This window comes from Rhinolophus sinicus, chromosome 4 (assembly GCF_057876585.1).
Source record: "Rhinolophus sinicus isolate RSI-liver-muscle chromosome 4, RSI-T2T, whole genome shotgun sequence".
Classification (NCBI taxonomy): domain Eukaryota; kingdom Metazoa; phylum Chordata; class Mammalia; order Chiroptera; family Rhinolophidae; genus Rhinolophus; species Rhinolophus sinicus.
The window spans coordinates 58,104,961-58,128,579 of NC_142504.1; the positions used below are offsets into that span (position 1 = coordinate 58,104,961).

Consider the following 23,619-nt stretch of genomic DNA (forward strand, 5'->3'; position numbering starts at 1 on the left):
GTTAACCCTACCTTGTACCCTAACTTAACCGTAACACTAACCCTAATCTTAAACCTCACCCTAACACCAAACCTAATGCTAAACTTAACCCTAACGTTAATACTACCCTAAACATAAACCTTACCCAACTCCAATCCAATACCTAACCCTAATCCTTAAAAATAACCCTAAACCTCACTATATCCCTCAATGTTGCTCTAAATACTAAACCTAACCCTAACACTAACACTAATCGAACCTGAAACCTAACCCAAACGGTAACACTGAACTAATTACTAACCCAATACCTTACCCTAACCTAACATAACGCTAAACCTAAACCATTCTTAACCTAAATCTAACCTTACATAACCCTAATCCTAACACTATCCATAACCCTAACACTTACCCTAAATCTAATCCCTAACCCTAACACTAAACCTAACAATAACCTAACACTAACCCAAACCCTAACCCTAACCTAAACCTAACCCTAACCCAAACCTAATTGTAACTGTAACCCTAAATATAACCATAATCCAAACCCTAACCAAAAACCTAACTCTAACCCTAACCTAACTTTAACCGTAGCCCTAACCCATAATACAACCCTAAACCAACCCTAACACTTACCCTAATACTAACCCTAACCAAATTCTAACCCTGACACTAAACATATACCTAACTCTAAACCCTAACCTAACCATAACCGTAACCATAACCCTAATCCTAAACCTAACCCTATACCTAACCTTAAACCTAATTCTACCCTAATTGTAACTCTAGCACAACCCCTCACTTTATACAAAAATCCTAACCCCTAACGTTAATCCTAACCCTAACAATAACCATAACCATGTCCCTAAATGTAACACTAAAGCCTAAACTAACCCTAACCCTAAACCTAACCGTAACCCCCAACAATAACCCTAACCCTCACCATATCCGTAAACATAACCCTAAATCCTAATCCTAACACTAACACCAACCCTATTCGAACCCTAACCGTAACCCTAACCATAACACTAACCCTAATCCCTAACCCTAAGCCCTAAACCCTAAACCCTAACCCGAACCCTAACCCTAACCCTAAACCTAACCCTAACCTAACCCGAACCCTAACCCTAACCGCTAAACATGACTAACACAACCTCTAACCCTAACCCAAAACCAAAACCCTAACCCTCTCCTAAGCCTAACACTAACCCTAACCCTATACCTAACCCTAAACCTAACCCTAACCAAACCGTAACCATTACCAAACCCTAAACCTAACACTAACCTAACACTAACATTAATCCTAAAACTAATCCCTAACCCTAAAACTAACCCTAACCATAAACTAACCCTAACACAAACACTAAACCTAATTCTAACCCTAGACCTAACCTAACTGTAACTCCTATCCTAACTCTAAATATAACCCTAATACAAACCCTAACTCTAAACATAACCCTAAACCTAAACCATAACTCTAAACATGACCCTAAACCTAACCCTAACCTAACCCTAACCCTAACCCTAAACCTAATACTAACCCTAATCCAAATCACAACCCTACACCTAACCCAAAACCTAACCATAAACCTGAAACCTAATCCTAAACCTGACTTTCAACCTAACCCTAAACCTAACCCGTAACCCTAAACCTAATCTTCACCCTAACCAAAATTCTAAACCTACACTTACACTGAACACTAAACGCAAAACCTATCCCTAACCCTAACTTAACCCTTACCATAACCCTAAACATAAACCCAACCCTAACCAAAACCCTAAATCTACACCTAACACTAACGATAACTGTAAAACATAACCCTAACCCTAACCTTAACCCTAAAAGTAACACTAACCCTAATCACAACCATACACTAACCATAACCCTAAACCTATGCCTACTTATATCTCTAAACCTAATCCCTATCCCTAACCCTAACAATAACACTAAAATTTACCCTAACACTAATCCCTAACCTAACCCTAACCCTAAAATAACGCTAACCTTAACCCTAAACCTAACACTAAACTAAACCTAAACCTAACATTAAACCTAACTCTAAACCTAAGACTAACCTTAACCCTAACCCTAACGATAACATAACCCTAACCCTAACCCTAAACTAAGCCTAACCAACCCTAACATAACCCTAACACTAAACTCTATTCCTAACACTAACCATAATGTTAAACAGAACCTAAACCTAACCCCCACCCTAAACATAAACATAACCCTAAACTAACGCTAACCCTAACCCTAAATGCAATCCTAACTCTTAACCAAGTCTAAACCTACACCTAATCCTAAAACTAACAGTAAACCTAACCCTAACCGTCATGCTAACCTTAAATCTAACCCAAACCAAACCACAGTCCTAACTCTACCCTAAGTGTAACCCAGTCCTAACCCTAACCATAACCAGAAACATAAAACTAAGCCCTAATCCTAACCCTAAACGTAACCCAACCCTAAACCCTAATCCTACCCCGAACCCTATCGCTATTCCCTAACTCTAACCCTAACCCAAATATTAACCTAATCCTAATCCTTACTGTAAATCCTAAACCTAACCCTAACACAAACCTAACCTTAACACTAACCAAACCCTAACCCAAAAACTAACCCTAACCCTAACGCTAAACTAACACTAAACCTAACATTAACCCTACAGCTAACCATAACACTAACGCTAACATAACCCTAACTGTAACCATTACCCTAACCTAACCCTAACCCTAAATCTGACCTAACCTTAAAGTTAACCCTAACCCGAAGCCTAACCCTAACATTAACCCTAACAAAAAACCTAACACTAACCCTAACACTAACATATCCCTAACAATAACCCTAATCTTAACCTCACACTAACGCTAAGACTAAACCTAAACCAAACCCTAAAGTGATCCTAAACCTAAACCTAAAACAAAACCTAACAATAACCCAAACCCTAAACCTACAACTAACCCTAAACCTAATCGTAAACCCTAACCCTAATATTTACCTACCCTCACCTAAACCCTAAACCTACCCCTAACACTATCCCTAACCCTAACCCATAACACTAACCCGAACCCTAACAATAACCATATCCATAAACGTAAATCTAAACCCTAACCCTAAGTCTAACCCAACACTAACTGTAACCCGAACCCTAACCCTAACCCTAAACTTAACTCTAACCCAAACCGTAACTATAACCCTAATCCTAAACCTAACCTAACCATAACCCTAACCCTAAACCCTAACCCTAACCTAACCCTTACCCTAACCCTAACCCTAACCCTAAATTAACCTTAACCCTAACATTAACCTTAACTCTAACCCTACCCCTAATCCTAACCTAACCCTGAACCTAACCCTTACCCTATCCCTAACCCTTACCTAACCCTAACATAAACATAACTCTAAACCAAACACTAACCATAAACCTAACCCAAAACCTAACCCTAACCACAAGCTAAACATAACCTCAACCCAAAAACTAACAATAAACCCTATCCCTATCAGTAACCCTAACCCTAAACCTAACCTTAACCTAATCCTCACCCTAACTCCAAACCTAACCCTACAACTAACTCTAACCCTAACAGTGACCCTAACACTACCCGTATCCCTAACCATAAACCTAACGCTAACACTAACCCTAACCCTAACTCTACCCTAAGTGTAACCCTAACCATATCCCTAAAAGTAACCCTAAACACTAAACCTAAACCTAACCCTAACCCTACACTAAACCCTAACCCTAACCTGAACCCTAACTCTAAACCTAATCTTAAATCTGCCCCTAACCCTAACCCAAACCCTAAAATTAACCCTAACTGAAACACTAAACTAACCGTCATCGTAACCCTAAACCTAAACTTAACCGTCACCCTTACACTAACCCTAACCTAACCCTAACCGTAATCCTAACCCTATCTCTAACCCTAAGATAACCATAACCCTAACACAAACCTTAAACCTTAACCCTAACCTAAACATAACCCAACCCATAATAATAACCCTAACCCTAAACTAACCCTTACCTTAATATTAACACTAACCCTAACCCTAACTCTACCCTAAACCTTACCCTAAACCTAACCCTAACCCTAACCTTACCCTAAACCAAACCCTATCCCTAAACCTAACCTTAAACTAACCCTAACATTAACCCTAACCGTAACGCAATCCCTAACCCTAAACCTAACCCTAATACTGACTCTAACATAACCCTTACCCTAACCCTAAACCTAAACCCTAAACATAACCCAAATACTAACCCTAACCTAACCCAAAGGCACACCCTATCCCTAACCCTAACCTTAACCCTAACCTAACCCTAAACCTAAACCTAAACCTAAATTCTAACCCTAACCCTAACCGTAACCCTAAAACTACCTTAACCCAAGAGCTAACAATAACCCTAACCCTAAATTAACACTAACACAAACCCTAACCGTAACCCTAAACATAACCCTAACCCTAACCCAACCTAACCCTAATCGTAACATTAAGCCTAACCCAATACTAAATCTAACCCTAACCCTAACCTTAAACCTAACCCTATCACTAACCTAACCCTAACCCAAACCCTAACCCTAACCATAACACTAAACTGACACTAACCCTAAAATTAAGCCTAACTCTAAACCTTAACCTAACCCGAAACAAAACTTAACCCAAAACCTAAACCTAACCATAACCCTAAAATAACCGTAACACAAACCCTATCCCTAACCCTAACCATAAACCTAACCCTAACCCTAACCTTAACTCTAACCCTAACCATAACCCTAAACCTAACCCTATCCATAACCCTAACCAAACCTTAACCCAAACCCTAACTGTAACCCTAACCCTAAACTAACCTTATTGTGGGGAGCCATGGTTTCTTGCAACCCTGAACCTTGCAGACTGGCTCGGTTTCTGCCCCCATAACATTGCCTCTGCCTTATCTGAAAGGCGCCTAACGGCTGCTGAGGAATGTGGTGGAAACGGCCAGTTCCCGGACACAGAAGACTAAGGGCTTTCTGGAAAATTGGTAGGTTCTGTCTCCTTGAGATATTTACTTTTGTGAGTTTCAGTGACCTTGTATCTTCTATGTCAAAGTAAAGTTGAGGCTGGAAAGATTTACTTTCGCTGAGATAATGCATATCTTCTTCGTTTAACTGCATGTACTCAAACTGTATATATTGGTTAGAGATAATAAACTCAGGGCTTCAGCATGACTGAAGACTGGCCACATTAGCATTTGTGTGTGTCTTTTATTTCATTCCCACTCCCCCATTCAGGTACTGATCGACTCGTGGCGGCTGGCCCGTCACACTTGGCGCCCGAACAGGGACCTGAATACGGGGGATAACAGTGAGGAACACCGCGTGGCAAGGGCCCGGCTCGTATAAGAGCTAATTTCAGTGTATGCGCGGTGAGTAAGGCACAATACCCCTCGGTCAAATGAATGTGTGAGTGATAGTTCCACGACTTCTTGTCACGGAGCTTGCTTGGGCCCTAATCTGTGGTTCCGGTTCTGTCATACGGCATAACGGCGACTGGACTTCTGTCCACCTGTTCGGGGGCTTATACCGAAACGCCTTAGCCAAGACAGATTTAGCTCCACAAGGGGCACGGCCAGACGGGCATCAGAGTGTTTTCCTTGTTGATTGAAGGGCCAAGTTAGGGTGAAGGATGGGTCACGCTAGCAGCAAGGACCTGTATGTTAGAGGACTTAAGAAATTGCTTGCCGCCCATGGCAGTCGGCTGAGCAGGGAACAGTTAGATAAGTTTTTAGAATTTGTAAAAGAAGTTTGTCCATGGTTTCCAGAAGAAGGCACTGTCAGTCTGGAAACTTGGGAGAAAGTGGGAGAGCAGTTACAAGATTATGATGCTGCCCACGGACCTCAGCAGATCCCTGTAGAAACATTCGGGTTGTGGACCTTGATTAGAGATTGTTTAGATCTCAGGCGTAAGAGCTGTAAGCTAGAGAAAGTGAAACAAGCTGGCAATGAAGAAATTCTTTCATCTGCCGCTTCTCTGGCAGAGAGAGAAAAGGGGGAGGGAGCCAAACCCACAGATGAACTTTTTAAAGATACAGAGCCTATTTATCAGGAACCTCCGGTCGAGGACTAGGAAGATTTAGACCCTCAGGATCAGGAAGACTTAGAGGATGAAGCAGCCAAATATAATAGGAACAAATACCCTCCTTTGGTGGCTATGGCAGACAACCTGCAGGCACTACACTTTCTCTTGCAGATCAGATAAAGATGATTCAGGGACAGTTGATTGAACTTAAAGTTGCTGTGGACGGAGGAAATTGTCCTCGGGGTCCCCAGATTCCTTTTAGAGAGCAATGGAATCCTCGGGGCAAAGATCCCCCCATAGTTATTCCCTTTGCACCACCTCCTGAGGAGCTCTGTATGTGGGGTCCTCCGTTGCAGCCCCCAGTTTGGGACATGCCTACTAAGCCTCTGCCGGATTATGTTAAGCCAGGATCGGACTCTAATGTGCGTTCCCCTCTTCAAATGGCTTGTGAGGAAGCTCACAAGCAGGGGGAATCCACAGAACAATTTGTAGTACATCCTTTTTTTGACAGGCTTGACCAGGAAGGGAATAGGTTTAGAGAATGGAGGCCATTTCAATGGAAACAATTAAAAGAGTTAAAAGAGGCTTGTGTACAGTACGGCCCTATTGCCCCTTTCACCATGGCAATTCTGGATGCTTTGTCTAATGAAGCTACTCCTCCAGAGGATTGGAAGCATATTGCTCATGCTTGCCTTTCCGGGGGCGATTATCTTTTGTGGAAATCCGAGTTTTATGAAAATTGCAAGGAGAAAGCTAATCAGAATGCCTTAAGACAAATTCCCATCACTTTTGACATGTTAGCAGGAGAAGGCATATATGCCGAATTAAGGAATCAGATGGACTTTGTGGCAGGAGCTTATGTTCAGACCACTGCTGCAGCAAAAGATGCCTGGTGTATGCTGCCAGATACTTCCCGCAAAGAGGAACATGTTTCTCAGATAAGGCAAGGACCCGATGAGCCCTTTCAAGATTTTGTATCTCGCCTCAATACAGCTGCAGGGCAGATTTTTGGGCCATCAATAGCCACTCAGTCCTTTATAACACAGCTTGCCTATGAGAATGCTAATTCTGCATGTCAAGCTGCTATTAGACCATTCAGAAAAAAGGGAACCTTATCCGATTATATTCGCTTGTGCTCTGATGTAGTGTCCTCTTTTACTCAGGGCATAGCCATAGCGGCTGCTATTCAGGGAAAGCCTATGAAAGAAATACTGTATCAACAAGCAAGATTTAATGCAGGAAGTCGCTCTGGAGCTTGTTTTACTTGTGGCAAAAAGGGACATCGAGCTGCTCAATGCCCTCATAAAGGGGAATCTGAGAACTCGGCTGCTCCTGTGAGAAAGCCTCCAGATGTGTGTCCTAAATGCAGGAGAGGAAAATATTGGGCCAATGAATGCAAATCCAAAACAAACAAAAACGGAAAGCCGATTCAGGGAAACGGTGAGGGGCCAGCCCCAGGCCCCGAATCAACAATGTTATGGGGCACTTCAACTCCCAGAACAGATGCAGGGATAGAAAGGGAACGAACCTCTGAGAGGAAATACATCACAAATTTATTTCAGGCCACCTCAGGTAGCGCAGGATTGGACCTGTGTTCCACCACCGACATTGTACTCACTCCCGAGATGGGAATGCAAGCATTGCCCACAGGACTCTTTGGGCCACTGCCACCAGAAACTGTAGGTTTATTATTAGGAAGATGCAGTACCACTATGAAAGGGATTCAGGTTTCCCCGGGAGTTATTGATGAGGATTTTACCGGAGAAATTAAAATCATGACTCATTCATCCTTGAATGTTTCGACCATACCTGCTGGAACTCGCATATCTCAGCTAATTATTTTGCCTCGTGTAAAAATAGGAAAAAATAGGCAAAATCAGGAACGTGGAGACCGAGGATTCGGTTCCTCTGATGTTTATTGGGTTCAGGAAATAAAAAGAGATCGACCTATTTTGCAGCTTAAAATTAGTGGAAAAAGTTTTCAGGGACTTTTGGATACTGGCGCTAATGTCTCCTGTATATCTGCACGACACTGGCCATCTAACTGGCCGATGCAAAGCACTATTACAGATTTGCAGGGCATCGGACAATCTCATTCCCCTAAGCAAAGCAGTAATTTGTTGTCATGGCAGGATGAGGATGGACATCAAGGGACTTTCCAGCCATATATTATTCCCGGCCTGCCTATTAATTGGTGGGGACGAGATATTATGAGTAATATGGGAGTCTATCTTTATAGCCCAAGCACTCAAGTAACTCAGCAAATGTTTGATCAAGGGCTTCTCCCAGGACAAGGCTTAGGCATTGAGGGACAGGGACGTCAGGAACCTATTTCGCCTAACCCTAATTTACAAAGAACAGGTCTGGGATATTTTCCCCAGGGGTCATAGATTTACCTGTACTCCACCAAAAAACTGCAGAAGCAATAACTTGGAAATCTGATATGCCTGTGTGGAAAGATCAATGGCCCCTTACTCAAGAAAAAATATTAGCCGCTTAAGCGCTAGTACAGGAGCAGCTTGATAAAGGCCATGTAATTAAATCTACGTCGCCCTGGAATGCACCCATTTTTGTAATTAAGAAAAAATCAGGGAAATGGAGATTATTGCAAGATTTGAGAAAAGTAAATGAAACTATGGAAGTTATGGGTGCTTTCCAGCCAGGGTTACCTCATCCTTCTGCTATTCCAAAGGCTACTTATAAAATAGTGCTAGATTTGAAAGACTGCTTTTATAATATACCACTCCATCCCCAAGATTGTAAGAGATTTGCCTTTAGCATTCCTAGTCCAAACTTCCAGGAACCTGTAAGAAGGTATCAATGGAGAGTTCTTCCCCAAGGTATGGCCAATAGCCCCACCTTGTGTCAGAAGTTTGTTAGTAAAGCAATTGATAACACCAGAAAACAGTTTCCTTCTGTGTATATCATTCATTATATGGATGACATCTTATTGGCTTGTAAAAAAGAAGGAATGTTGTTAGCTTGCTTTGCAGATATGAAAAAGAACCTTCTAGCCTCAGGTCTTATTATTGCACCTGAAAAAGTGCAAAGAAGTGAGCCTTATTCTTACTTGGGATGGCAGTTATTTGCTCAGTATTTCACTCCACAGAAAATAGAGCTTAGGAAAGATCATCTTAAATCTCTTAATGATTTTCAAAAGCTGTTGGGAGATATTAATTGGCTACGTCCTTCTTTGGGATTAACTACTGGAGATCTTACACCACTGTTTGAAATTTTAAAAGGAGAGTCTGATCCGACCTCCTCCAGGTCTCTTACTGAGCCTGCAAGGAAGGCTCTTTCTAAGGTTGAGAAAGCCATTCAGCAACAGCATGTTTCCTTTTTAGATTATTCTAAACCTCTATATGTGTATGTTCTGGACACCAAGCATACACCCACAGCGGTGTTATGGCAAGAAAGACCACTTAGATGGATACAACTCCATATGGCTGCTCAAAAAAAATCTTACTCCTTATTATGAATTTGTGGCCAGTTTAATTCAGGAGAGCCGCCTAAAAGCTCAAAAATATTATGGAAAAGAGCCAGATTCTATTGTTATCCCTTTTACAAAAACACAATTTCAAGGCCTGATGCAGTTTACAAACAGTTTTCCTATTGCATTGGCTCATTTTGTGGAAACTTTGGATAATCATTATCCCAAGCATAAATTGTTTCAATTTTTTCAACATCATGATCCAATTTTTCCTTCAATAGTGTCACATACTCCTCTTCCTGCTGTACCTAACTTTTTTACTGATGGATCTAGCAATGGTGTAGCTGTTTATGCGCTCAATGAAAAAGTCATCAAAAGAGTGCAGACACCTCCTGCCTCAGCTCAGATAGTTGAGCTTCGAGCAGTTCATATGGTATTGCTTGACTTTGCTTCTCAGTCTTTTAATTTATTCTCTGACAGCCATTATGTGGTTCGTGCCATCAGGAATTTAGAAATGGTACCTTTTATTAGCACCAGTAATCCTGTTATTCAGGACCTGTTTCTTTAGATACAACAGGCCATTCAGCTACGCTTTAAGAAATTTTACATTGGCCATATTAGAGCTCATTCTAATCTTCCAGGTCCTTTAGCCTCAGAAAATCAAATTACAGACTCTGCTACTCAGCTCATTGCCTTGACTCAAATAGAAAAGGCACAAAAGGCTCATAGCCTCCATCATCAAAATAGCCAGAGCTTGAGACTGCAGTATAAAATAACCAGAGAAGCAGCACGTCAGATAGTAAAACAGTGTCCGGATTGTTCACATCTCCAACCATTGCCTCATTATGGAGTCAACCCTCGAGGCCTGCATCCTAATGACTTATGGCAAATGGATGTGACTCATATACCTGAATTTGGAAAGTTAAAATATGTTCATGTCTCTATTGATACCTTCTCCGGATTCGTTGTGGCCACGGCTCAGACTGGAGAAGCCACGTCCCATGTTATCAGACATTGTCTTGCTGCATTTGCCATGATTGGAACCCCTAAAAAACTTAAAACAGATAATGGCTCAGGTTATACCAGCAAAAAATTTTTCTATTTTGCCAGCAATTTTCGATCAATCATGTTACTGGCATTCCCTACAATCCCCAAGGACAAGGGATTGTTGAGCGCACTCATGGTACACTGAAAGTTAATTTACATAAAATAAAAAAAAGGGAGTTATATCCCCTGGCGCCTCATAATTATCTGTCTCATTCTCTCTTTATTCAAAATTTCTTGACCTTGGATGCCCATGGTACAAGCGCTGCGGAATGCTTTTGGCATCCTTCTACTGCCCCTCAGGCTTTAGTCAAATGGAAAGATCCACTTACGGGCTCTTGGCAAGCCCCAGATCCAGTCCTCATATGGGGAGGAGGACATGTATGTATTTTTGCACAGGATGCAGAAGGCCCTCGGTGGCTGCCAGAACAATTGGTGCGACATGTGGACCCTCTACCTACTGATGAGGCTGATAATCCTCAGCAATGCAGAAGACGACCAGACGTATTGGACCTATGTACCTGATCCACCAATCCTCCACCCTGCAGTGTGGGACGGTCCTGAGATTCCAGTCTATGTTAATGACACCCATGCCTTAGGACTGCCCTCTGATGGACACATGAAACAGCATTTGGAAAAGAAGTTCACTTATAATGGTATAGGAATAGGTTTGCCTATTTGTTTTGCAAAAAATAGGTCTACATCTGGGTGCTTGCGCAGTTCTCCTGTCACTATGCACATTAATGACTCTTTAGTTGGATGGACTATTCGTCTTAACATGCTAGGCGATTGGTCTGGAGGACGCAAGATAAATCTGCCCGTCCCTCCATCGCGTCCATCTTGCAATAAAAGATTGAAATTGAATATTGAGACTGTCCCATGGAGAGACTGTCCTGGCAATGATCCTGTTCGTTATGACATCCCCGGGACAAACAGATATATCATTGACTGGTCGAGAAGTAACCGGTCAGGATGGGCCAGAGAACTGACTTCTGGACTTTGGAATTCTGACACGCAATATCAGCAAAATTCATTATGGAGACTTATGGGAGTAATGGATAAAGTTGTTCAAATAGTTGAGTTCTGTAAATCAGGCACTCCCTGCAGTCATGTGAGTGTCTGGAAGATGGGACTAGAAATTGGACTACTGTTGTTAAGACTGTTAATATTTCTGCTTGTGTTCCTTCTCCTTATGCGCTGTTGATTGGAAATGTTAATGTACACTTTGTAGGAAATCGATTTAATGTATCTTGTAGCAATTGTTCTTTAGCAAATTGTATTTCTTGGGTACCATCGGGAACTCATGTTATGATACTTAAACAACCATCTTTTGTTATGCTTCCTGTTAATATTTCTGGACCTTGGTATGCTGAAAGAAGTTTGCAGATTTTCAAAGAAATTGAGTATGCTTTGAGTAGACAAAAGCGGTTTATTGGACTTCTAATTACAAGAATTATGGCTTTGGTTACTATTATTGCAACTGCTGCTACAGCAGCTGTGGCTCTTTCTCAGACTATTCAAAATGCTCATTATGTTAATACTCTTTCAAAAAATGTTACTTTGGCTTTAGGGACCCAAGAAGCTATTGATGAGAAATTAGAGCAAAAACTGAATGCCCTTTATGATACAGTTCAGTATATGGGAAATGTGATTCAGGGTATGAAAGTTAAATCTCATTTAGAGTGTCATGCAGAATATCATTGGATATGTGTCTCTTCTAAAAAGTATAATAATAGTCTATATGATTGGAATCGGGTTCGTTTACATCTTCAAGGAATTTGACATAATGCTAATTTGTCTTTAGATATGCTTCAGCTTCATGATAAAGTTCAAAGTATGAGAGAAGCTGAACCCTTAAAATTTGATGCAGCTCAGGCTGCCTCTGAGTTTGTTAATGTTCTTAGGAGTGTTTTGCCCTCTATGCCTTATATTACCCATTCTGTTATAATATTTCTTACATTGAGCATCTGTGTGTGCTAGGTTCTGTGCCTACTCCCCATCCTCATCAGATGTTTCATCAGCAGGATGTTAGACTTACGAGCTGACATCCACCAGCTTGAGCTTAAGGCAAAGCCTTAAGCCTCTCTCCCCCATGCATTTAGAGGGGCAGGTTAGCCAAAGATGGGTAAGTACTTGAGAGCCGCTTCAACACCTAAGACAGGGCTTATATAATAAAATTTGAGTAACAAAGATGGGTAAGTTGAGGCTAGCGTCCTAGGACACCTAAGACAGGCTCCGTCACCTTGCCATCCTGGCTGGATGGACTTTGCTTTTATAAAATAAAAAAGGGGGAGATGTGGGGAGCCATGGTTTCTTGCAACCCTGAACCTTGCAGACTGGCTCGGTTTCTGCTCCCATAACATTGCCTCTGCTTTATCTGAGAGGCGCCTAACGGCTGCTGAGGAATGTGGTGGAAACGGCCAGTTCCCGGACACAGAAGACTAAGGGCTTTCTGGAAAATTGGTAGGTTCTGTCTCCTTGAGATATTTAATTTTGTGAGTTTCAGTGACCTTGTATCTTCTATGTCAAAGTAAAGTTGAGGCTGGAAAGATTTACTTTCGCTGAGATAATGCATATCTTCTTCGTTTAACTGCACATACTCAAACTGTATGTATTAGTTAGAGATAATAAACTCAAGGCTTCAGCATGACTGAAGACCGGCCGCATTAGCATTTGTGTGGGTCTTTTATTTCATTCCCACTCCCCCATTCAGGTACTGCTCGACTCGTGGCGGCTGGCCCGTCACATCTTATCCCTAAAATAAACCCTAACCTAACCCTAAAAGTAACCCTAAACCTAACCCTAACCCTTACTCTACACCTAACATTAACCTTAACCCTAACCCTAACCTTAATGCTAACATAACTCTAACCCTAACGCTAACTCTAAAGTTAAACCCTAAACATAACCCGAATCCAAAAGATAACTAACCCTAACCTTAACCCTAATCCTAACCATAACACTAAGGCTACCCCAAACCTAACCCTAACCCTGACCCTACCCTAAACCTAACCCAAAACCTAACCTTAACCATAAACCAAAACAACCCTAACCCTAACATTAAACCTAACCCTAAACCGAACACTAACACTAATGCTAACATTAACCTAACCCTAACAATAAATTAACCCTAACCTTAAACCTACCCTAAACCTAACCCTAACGCTAACCCTAACACTAACACTATTCCTAACCGTAACAATAAACCTAACCCTAACCCCAACGCTCACCCCAACACTACATAACCATAAACACTAACCCTAAACCTAACGCTAACCCTAAAACTAAACCTAACCTTACCCTAACCCAAACCCTGACCCTAAAACTAAACTAACACTAACACTAATCCTAAACCCTATAACTAACCCTACCATAACACTAAACCAAACCTAACCCTAACCATAACCGTAAACTAACGCTAAAACTAACATTAACCCTAAACCTAACACTAACGCTAACATAACCATAACACTAACCCTAATCCTAACCTAACCCTAACCCTAAACCTATCCTAACCCTAACCCTAACCCTATCACTAAGCCTAACCCTAACCCTAACCCTAAAATTCAACGTAACCCTTACCCGAACGCTAAACCTAACGCTAGCATAACCCTAACCTCAACACTAAACCTAACACTAAACCCTAAAGGTAACCCAAATCCGAATCCTAACCTATCCCTAACCCTCACCCTAAACCTATCCAAATCCTAACCCTAACCCTAAATCTAACCCTAACACTAACATTAACCCTAACCCAACCTAATCCTAATCCTAAACCTAACCTTAAATTAAGCCTAAACCTAACCCTAATGATAACCCTAATTAACATAACCCTAACGCTAAAACTAACACTAACCCTAAAGCCTAACCCTAACCCGAATCCGAACACTAAACTAACCCTAACCCTAACCCTTAACCGAACATTACACCTAAACCTAACCCTAACACAAACCCTAAACTTAACCCTAACATTAACCCTAACCCTAACCCTAAAGCTAACGCTAACACTAAACCCTAACCCTAACCCTAACACTAACCTTACCCTAACCCAAACCTTAACCCTAACCCTGAAATAACTCGAACACTAACTCTAATACCAAACCCTAACCCTAACCCTAACCAAACCCTAAACAAAACCTGAACCCTAACCATAACCGTAAATAAACCCTAACCCAGTTAGGGTTAGTGTTAATGTTAGCTTTAGGGTTAGTTCAGTGTTAAGGTTATAGTTAGGGTTTGGGTTAGGGTTAGGTTAGGGTTACGGTTATGTTAGCGTTAAGGCTAGGTTAAGGGTAAGGGTTAATTTTAGGGTTAGGGTTAGGGTTAGTTTTAGGATTAGGTTTAGGTTTAGGGTTAGGGTTAATATTAAGTTTAGGGTTTGTATAGTGTTATGGTTAGGGTTAGGGTTTCGGTTAATTTTAGGGTAAGGTTTAGGGTTAGGAATACGGTTAGGGTTCGGGTTAGTTTTAGGTTTATGTTTAGTGTTAGGGTTAGGGTTAGGGTAGGTTTAGGGTTAGGGTTAGGTTATGGTAAGGGTTAGGGGTAGGGTTATGTTAGAGTTAGGGTTATGGTTTGGTGTAATGTTAGGTTTAGGGTTAGTTTAGGGTTACGGTTAGAGTTAGTGTTAGTGTTAGGGTAAGGGTTTAGGTTTAGGTTTACGGTTAGGTTTTGGGTTAGTTTTAGGTTTAGGTTTAGGGTTAGGGTTAGGGTTATGTAGGTTTAGGGTCAGGGTTAGGTTAGCGTTAGGGTTAGGGTTAGGGTTATGTTAGCGTTAAGGTTAATTAAGGGTTACGGTTAAAGTTAGGGTTAGTGTTAGGGTTTAGGTGTAACGCTGGGGTTAGTTTAGGGTTAGGGTTTAGGTTAATTTTAGGGTTAGGTTTATGGTTAAGGTTAGGGTTAGAGTTCGGGTTAGTTTTAGGTTTATGTTTAGTGTCATTGTTAGTGTTAGGGTAGGTTTAGGGTTACGGTTAGGTTAGGGTTAGGGTTAGGGGTAGGGTTATATTTGGTTACGTCATGTTTGGGTTACGGTTAGTTTTGGGTTACGGTTAGTGTTAGGGTAGGGTTTAAGTTTAGGGTTAAGGTTAGGGTTAGGGTAGGTTTAGTGTTAGGTTTAGGTTGTGGCTTAGGAATAGCATTAGGTTTAGGGTTAGGGTTACGGTTTAGGGTTAGGGTTAGTGTAAGCTTTAGTTAGGGTTAGGGTTAGGGTAAAATTATGGTTATCGTTAAGGTTAGGGTTATGTTAGCATTACCGATAAGGTTGGTTAATGTTAATGTTATGTTTAGGGTTAGTTTAGTGTTATGGTTAGGGTTAGGATTTGGTTTAGGGTTAGGTTAGTGTTAGTGTTAGGGTTAGAGTTTACTGTTAGATCTGGGGTTAGTTTACGGTGCGGATTATGGCTTGTGTTACGGTAAGGTTAGGGTTAGGGTTTTGGGTTATGCTTAAGGGTAGGTTTAGGGTTAGGGTTAGGTTAGGGTTAGCGTTAAGTTAGCGTTAGTGTTAGGGTTAGGGTTATGTTAGCATTACGGTTAAGGTTATTGTGATTGTTAATGTTAGGTTTAGGGTTATTTTTTTGTTAGGGTTTGGGTTAGGGTTTTGCTTAGGTTTAGGTGAGGGTTACGGTTATGTTAGCGTTAGTGTTAGGGTTAGGGTGAATGTTAGGATTAGGGTTACGGTTAGGTTTAGGATTAGGGTTAGTTTAGGGTTAGGGTTTGGGTTAGGGTTAGAGGTAGTGTTTAGGTTTAGTGTTAGGGTTAGTTTAGGGTTAGGGTTTGGGTTTCTGTTTGGGATAGGGTAAGGTAGGGTTATGGTGAGGGCTAGGGTTTACGTTTAGTGTTAGTGTTAGAATTAGTGTAGGGTTAGGTTTAGGGTTGTGGTTAGGTTGTCGCTTAGGGTTAATGTTAGTGTTAGTTTATGGTTAGGGTTAGGGTTAGGGTTTGGGTTTGGGTAAAGTTAGGGTTAGGGTTCAGGTTAAGGTTAGGGTTTAGGGTTAGGGTTAGGGTTAGGGTAGGGTTAGGGTATGGTTGGATTGGGTTAGGGTTAGGTTTAGGATTAGGATTATATTTCGGGTTAGTTTTAGGTTTATGTTTAGGGTTAGGGTTAGGGTTAGGGTTAGGTTTACGTTAGCGTTAGGTGTAGATTTGGCGTTATGTTTACGGTTAATATTAGGGTTTTGGTTATTTTAGGGTTACGGTTAAAGTTAGATTTAGGATTAGGGTTAGGGTTTAGGTTTAGGGCTGGTGTTAGTTTAGGGTTAGGGATTGGTTTAGGTTAATGATAGGGTTAGGGTTAGGGTTTAGGGTTAGTTTTAGCGTAGGATTAACTTTAGGGTTAGGGTTAGCTTGTTGCTTAGGGTTAGGATTAGGGTTAGGGTTAGGTTAGTGTTCTGATTTGGGTTAGGGTTTAGGTTATGTTAGCGTTAGGGTTAGGGTTAGTTTTAGGGTTAATGTTAGAGTTAGGGTTAGGGTTATGGTTAGTGTTAGGGTTAGACTAAGGTTAGGTTTAAGGTTAGTGTTTAGGGTTAGGTTTGTTTTAGGTTATGTTTAGGGTTATGGTTAGGTTTAGTATTTAGGTTAGGGTTAGTCTTTGACTTAGGGTTAGGTTTATGTTTAGGTTTAGGTTTAGGGTTAGGTTTAGTGTTAATGTTATACTTAGGGTTAAGGTAGAGTTAGTGTTACGGTTAGGGTTTCTATTTAAGTTTAGGGTTAGGTTAGGGTTAGGGTTAGGGTTAGCGTATAGGGTTAGTTTTAGGGTGTTAGGTTTACGTTTAGCGTTAGGGTTAGTGATAGGGTTAGTGATTATTGTTAGGGTTAGGGTTAGGATTAGGGGTAGTTTAGGGTTAGGGTTAGTGTTAGGGTTTAGGGTTAGTGTTACGGTTAGTCTAGAGTTAGGTTTTTGGTTAGGGTTTGTGTTAGGGTAAGGTTAGATATAGGGTTAGGGTTATGTTTTGGGTTTAGTGTTAGGGTTATTGTTAGGGATTAGGGTTAAGTTTAGGGTTAATTTTAGGGTTAGTTTAGGGTTAAGTTTAGGGTTAGTGTTAGGGTTAGGGTTAGGTTATGGTTAGGGTAGGGGTAGGATTATGTTTGTGTTAGGGTTAGGGGTAGAGCTATGGTTTGGTTTAATGTTAGGTTTAGGGTTAATTTAGGGTTACGGTTAGAGTTAGGGTTAATGTTATGTTGAAGGTTAGGTTTAGGTTTAGGGTTAGGGTTAGGGTAGGTTTAGGGTTCGGATTAGGGTTAGGTTTTGGCTTATGTTTAGGGTAGGTTTAGGGTTTAGGGTTAGAGTTAGGGTTAGGGTTAGGGTTAAGATTAGCTTACGTTTCGGGTTAGTTTCAGGTGTAGGTTTAGGGTTAGGCTTAGGGTTATGTAGGTTTAAGTTTAGTGTTATGTTAGGGTTAGAGTTAGGGTTATGTTAGCTGTAGGGTTAATTAAGGGTTACGGTTAAAGTTAGGGTTAGTGTTAGGGTTTAGGTTTAACTCTGGGGTTAGTTTAGTGTTAGGGTGTGGTTTAGGGTAATGTTAGGGTTAGGGTTAGGGTTAGCGTTAGCGTTAGAGTTAGGTTGTGGCTAAAGGTTATGTTTAGAGTTAGTGTAAGGGTTAGGGTTAGGATTAGGTTTAGGGTTAGGGTTAGGCTTAACGTTAGATTTAGGTTGTGGCTAAAGGTTATGTTTAGAGTTAGTGTAAGGGTTAGGGTTAGGTTTAGGGTTAGGGTTAGGGTTAGGGTTAGCGTTTGGGTTAGGTTGTGGATTAGGGTAGGTTTAGAGTTAGGGTTAGGGTTAGGTTAGCCTTCTGATTAGGGTTATGATTATGGTTAGGGTTTAGGTTTAGTGTCAGGGTTAGGGTTTGGGTTAGGTTTACTTTAGGGTTACAGTTATGTTAGCATTAGGGTGAGGGTTTGGGTTATGAGTAATTTTAGGGTTCTGGTTAAGTTTATGTTTAGGGTTAATGTTAAGGTTAGGGTTAGTTTCGTGTTATGGTTAGTGTTAGGTTTGAGTTTATGGTTAGGTTTAGGTTTAGGGTTAGGGTTAGGGTTCGGTTTCGTGTTCGGTTTACGGTTACGGTTAGGGTTAGGGTTAGGGTTAATGTTAATGTTAGGGTTAGTTTAATGTTATGGTTAGGGTTAGGTTTGGGATGACGGTTAGGTTTAGGGTGGTGTTAGGTTTAGGGTTCGGTTTAGCTTTAGATTTAGTTTTAGTGTTAAGGTTAGGGTTAGGGTAGGTTTATGTTTAGGGTTAGGTTAGGGTTAGTGTTAGGGTTATGTTAGTGTTAGGGTTAGGGTTATGGTTAGGGTTATCATTAGGTATAATGTTAGGTTTAGGGTTATTTAGGGTTACGTTTAAGGTTAGTGTTAGGGTTAGTTTAATGTTTAGGGTTACAGTTTAGGGTTAGTGTTGGGGTTACGGTTACCGTATGGTTAGGGTTAGGGTTAGGTTTAGGTTGTGGCTTAGGTTTAGGTATAGGGTTAGGGTTCGGTTAGCGTTCTGATTAGGGTTAGGGTTAGGGGTTAGGGTTAGGGTTAAGGTTAAGGTTATGGTTAGGGTTATGTTTGCGTTAGGGTTAGGGTTAGGGTTAAGATTAGGGTTAGGGTTAGGTTTTGGTTATGGTTAGTGTTAGGGTTTAGTGTTAGGCTTAGGGTTAGTGTTAGGGTTAGTTTAGGGTTAGGGTTAGGGTTTAGGGTTAGGGTAAGTGTTAGGTTTATGGTTAGGTTTAGGGTTAGTTTACGTTTCGGATTAGGGTTAAGGTCAGGGTTTAAGGTTAGTGTAGGGTTAGGGTTAGGGTTACGTTAGTGTTAGGGTTAGGGTTAGTGTTTAGGGTTAGTGTTAGGGTTATTGTTAGATTAGGGTTAGGATTAGGGTTAAGGTTAGGGTTAGGGTTATTGTTAGGTTAAGTTTAGGGTTAGGTTAAAGTTAGTGTTGGGATTTGGGTTATGTTAGCGTTACGGTTAAAGTTAGGGCTAGTGTTAGTTAACATTAGGGTTAGTGTTGTGTTTGGGTAGAGATAGGTTAGAGTTACGGTTATGTTAGGATTAGGGTTATGGTTAGTTTCCGGTTTAATGGTAGCGTTATTGTTAGGGTTTGGATTAGGGTATAGTTAGGTTTAGGGTTAGTGTTAGGGTTTAGGGTTAGGGTTAGTGTTATGTTAGCATTAGGGTTAGGGTTAGGTTCAGGGTTAGGGTTTGAGTTCAGGTTTGTTTTAGGGTAAGGTTAGGGTTAGGGTTAGATTTATCATTTATGGTTATGGTTAGGGTAAGAGTTAGGGTAGGGTTAGTGTTAATGTTAGGGTTAGAGTTTGGGTTTGGGGGGTAAGGTTAAGGGTTAGGGTAAGGTTTAGGTTTATGGTTATGGTTAGGGTTAGTTTAGATTCGGATAGGGTTAAGGTTCGGGTTAAGGTTGGGTTTAGGGTTAGGTTTAGGGTTTGGGTTGGGTTTAGGGTTAGGGTTAGGGTTAGGGTTAGGGTTAGGGTTTAGGGTTATGGGTTAGGGTTAGGGTTAGGGTTAGGGGTTAGGGTTAGGGTTAGGGTTAGTTTAGTATTAGGGTTAGGTTAGGGTTAGGGTTAGGTTTAGGGTTAGGGTTTAGGGTTAAGGTTAGGGTTAGGATTCGGTTTAGGGTTAGGGTTAAGGTTAGGGTTTAGGCTTTAGGGTTAAGGTTAGGGTTAGGGTTAGTGGTAGGGTTAGGGTTATGGTTAGGATTAGAGTTAGGATTAGGTTAGGATTAGGGTTTGGTTAGGGTTAGTGTTAGGTTTATTGTTAGGTTTGCATTAGGGTTAGGGTTAGGGTAAGGTTTAGGGTTTAGTGTTATGGATAATGTTCAGCTTAGGGTTAGAGTTAGGGTTAGGGTTAGGGTTAGGTTTTGGGTTAGGGTTACGTTAGCGTTAGGGTATGGTTAGGGTTAGGGTTAGGGTTACTTTAGGTTAGGGTTAGGGTTAGGGTTAGGTTTAGGGTAAATGTTAGGTTTAGGGTTAGGGTTAGGTCCAGGTTTAGAGTTAGGGTTTGGTTAGGGTTAGGGTTAGAGTTAGGGTTAGAGTTAGGGTTAGGTTAGGGTTAGCGTTAGGGTTAGGGTTAGGGTTAGGGTTAGGTTAGGTTTAGGGTTACGGTTAGGTAATTGTTATGTTTAGGGTTAGGGTTACGGTTAGGTTAAGGGCTATGGTTAGGGTAAATTTAGAGTAAGGGTTAGGGTTAGTTTTGGGTCATGGTCAGGGTCAAGTTTAGGGTAGTTTAGGGTTAGGTTTAGTTTTCGGGTTAGGGTCAAAGTTAGTGATAGGTTTAGGGTTAGTGTTAGGTTTAGGGTCAATATTATTGTTAGGGTTATTATTAGAGTCAATGTTCTGGTTAGGGTTAGGGTTCGGGTTATGTTTAATGTTAGGATTAGGGTTAGGTTTAGGTTTAGGGTCAATGTTATGTTAGGTAGTCTTAGCTATAGGGTTTTGGTTAGGGTAAGGATCAGGGACAGACCAGGGTTAGGGTAGGGTTTGGTTCAGGTTTAGAGTTAGGGTTTGGTTACGGTAAGGGTTAGAGTTAGGGTTAGGTTAGGTTTAGATTTAGGGTTAGGGTTAGGTTAAGTTTAGGGTTAAGGTTAGGATTAGGTTAAGGGCTAGGGTTAGGTAAATTTAGGGTAAGTGTTAGGGTTAGTTTTGGATCATGGTCAGGGTCATGGTCAGGGTAGTTTATGGTTAGGTTTAGTTTTCAGTTAGGGTCAAAGTTAGTGATAGGTTTAGGGTTAGGGTTATTTTTAGGGTCAATATTATTGTTAGGGTTATTATTAGAGTCAATGTTCTGGTTAGGGTTAGGGTTCGGGTTATGTTTAAGGTTAAGATTAGGGTTAGGTTTAGGTTTAGGGTCAATTTTATGTTAGGTAGTCTTAGCTTTAGGGTTTCGGTTAGGGTAAGGATCAGGGACAGATCAGGGTTAGGGTAGGGTTAGGTTTAGTGCTATGTTTAGGGTCACTATAAGAGTTAGGGTTAGGTTAGTTTTAATGTTCGGCTTAGGGTTAGGGTTAGGGTTATGTTAGGGTTAGGGTTAGGGTTAGAGTTAGGTTTAGGGATAGGGTTAGGGTAAAGTTTAGGGTTAGGGTCAGGATTTGGGTTAGGGTGTGGTTTAGGGTTAGGTTAGGGTTAGGGTTTAGGGTTAGGTTTAGGTTAAGGATTAGTGTTAGTGTTAGTGTTAGGTTAGGGTTAGGGTTGCGGTTAGGGTTAGATTTAGGTTTAGGGTTAGGGATAGGGTTAGGGTTAGGGTTTAGTTTTAAGGTTAGGGTTAGGTTTAGGGAAAGGATTTAGCGTTAAGTTTAGGGTTAGGGTTAGGGTTAGGGTTAGGGTTAAGGTTAGGATTAGTGTTAGGGTTAGGGTTAGGTTTAGGTTAGGTTTATGGTTAGGTTAGGTTTAGGGTTAGGTTTAGGGTTTAGGTTTAAAGTTCCGGTTAGGATGAGGGTAGGGTTTAGGCTTAAGTTTAGGGTTAGGGTTATGGTTAGGGTTAGAGCTAGGGTTAGGGTTAGGGTTAGAGTTAGGGTTAGATTTAGAGTTAGGTATAGGGTTAGGATTAGTGTTAATGTTAGGGTTAGGGTTAGTGTTAGGTTGGGGTTAGGGTTAAGGGTTTTAGGGTTAGGGTTAGGGTTAGAAATAGGGTTACTTTTAGGGTTAGGGTTAGTGTTAGGGTTAGGGGTTAGGGTTAGGGTTAGGTTTAGGGTTAGGTTTAAGGTTAGGGTTAGGGTAAACGTTAGGGTTAGGGTTAGGGTTAGGGTTAGGGTTAGGTTTAGAGTTAGGGTTAGAGTTAGTGTTAGGGTTAGGGTTAGGTTTGGGTTAGGGGTAGGGTTAGGGTTAGGGTAAATGTTAGGTTTACGGTTACGGTTAGTGGTAGGTTTAGTGTTAGGGTTAGGGTTAGGGTTAGGGTTAGATTAGCGTAAGGGTTAGGGTTAGGATTAGAGTTAGATTTGGGTTAGGATGACGTTAGGCTTACGGTTAGGGTTTTGGTTAGGGTTGGGTTTATGGTTAGGGTTAGGGTTAGGGTTAGGTTTGGGTTGGGTTTAGTGTTACTGTTAGGGTTAGGGTTAGGGTTAGGGTTAGGGTTAGGGTTAGGGATAGGTTTAGGGTTAGGGTTTAGGTTTAGGGTTAGGGTTAGGGTTAGGGTAGGGTTACGGTAAGGGTTAGTGTTAGGGTAAATGTTAGGGTTAGGGTTAGGTTTAGGGTTAGGGTTAGGGTTAGTGTTAGGGTTAGGGTTAGGTTTGGGTTAGGGGTAGGGTTAGGGTTAGGGTAAATGTTAGGTTTAGGGTTAGGGTTAGTGTTAGGTTTAGTGTTAGGGTTAGGGTTAGGGTTAGGGTTAGGATTAGGGGTAGCTTTAGGGTTAAGGTTAGGTTTAGGTTAGCCTAAGGGTTAGGGTTAGGATTAGGGTTAGGTTTTGGGTTAGGATTACGTTAGGCTTACGGTTAAGGTTTTGGTTAGGGTTGGGTTTATGGTTAGGGTTAGGGTTAGGGTTAGGGTTAGGGTTGGGTTTAGTGTTACGGTTAGGGTTAGGGTTAGGGTTAGGGATAGGTTTAGGGTTTAGGGTTTAGGTTTAGGGTTAGGGTTAGGGTTAGGGTTGGGTTACGATAAGGGTTAGTGTTAGGGTAAATGTTAGGGTTAGGGTTAGGGTTAGGGTTAGGGTTAGGGTTAGGTTTGCGTTAGGATTAGGGTTAGGATTAGGGTTAGGGTAAGGGATAGGTTTAGGGTTAGGTTATATTATGGTTAGGGTTAGGTTTAGGGTTAGTGTTAGGTTTAGGTTTAGGGTAGGGTTAGTTTATGCTTAAGGTTAACTTTAGGGTTAGTGTTAGGTTAGAGTCAGGGGTTAGGGTTAGGGTTACTGTTAGGGTTTTGGTTAAGGTTAGGGTTAGATTTAGGTTAGGGTTAGGGTTAGGGTTTGGTTTGGGATAGGGTTAGGGTTATGGTTAGTGTTAGGGTGAGGATTACGGGTAGTGGTAGGGTAAGGGTTAGAGTTAGGGTAAATGTTAGGGTTAGGTTTAGGGTTAGGGTTATGGTTAGGGTTACGGTTAGTATTAGGTTTAGGATTATGTTAGGTTTGGGGTTAGGGTTAGGGTTAGGGTTAGGGATAGGGTTAGGTTTAGGCTTGCCTTAGGGTTAGGGTT

At 41.3% G+C, this 23,619-nt stretch overlaps 2 protein-coding genes across 2 annotated transcripts; both read left to right on the forward strand.

Annotated features, from left to right (window-relative positions):
• Positions 1-6,411: 6,411 nt before the first annotated feature.
• On the forward strand, positions 6,412-7,555 carry LOC148758380 (endogenous retrovirus group K member 24 Gag polyprotein-like). Its single transcript, XM_088797608.1, is given in 2 exon segments — positions 6,412-7,478; positions 7,480-7,555. Coding segments are annotated over 2 exon segments (1,143 nt in total).
• Positions 7,556-7,665: 110 nt separating this feature from the next.
• On the forward strand, positions 7,666-12,296 carry LOC148758381 (endogenous retrovirus group K member 7 Env polyprotein-like). The gene is made up of 2 exons (XM_088797609.1): positions 7,666-7,719; positions 11,622-12,296. The coding sequence occupies exons 1-2, from the start codon at positions 7,666-7,668 to the stop codon at positions 12,294-12,296; spliced, it is 729 nt and encodes a 242-aa protein (XP_088653735.1).
• The last annotated feature ends 11,323 nt before the right edge of the window (positions 12,297-23,619 follow it).

Bases quoted from the DNA above. Each gene is read 5' to 3' on its own strand.
- LOC148758381 (XM_088797609.1), top strand. From the start codon at position 7,666: ATGGGAATGCAAGCATTGCCCACAGGACTCTTTGGGCCACTGCCACCA. The intron at 7,720-11,621 runs GTAGGTTTATTA...CACTCCCTGCAG, and splicing joins GGCCACTGCCACCAGAAACT to TCATGTGAGTGTCTGGAAGA.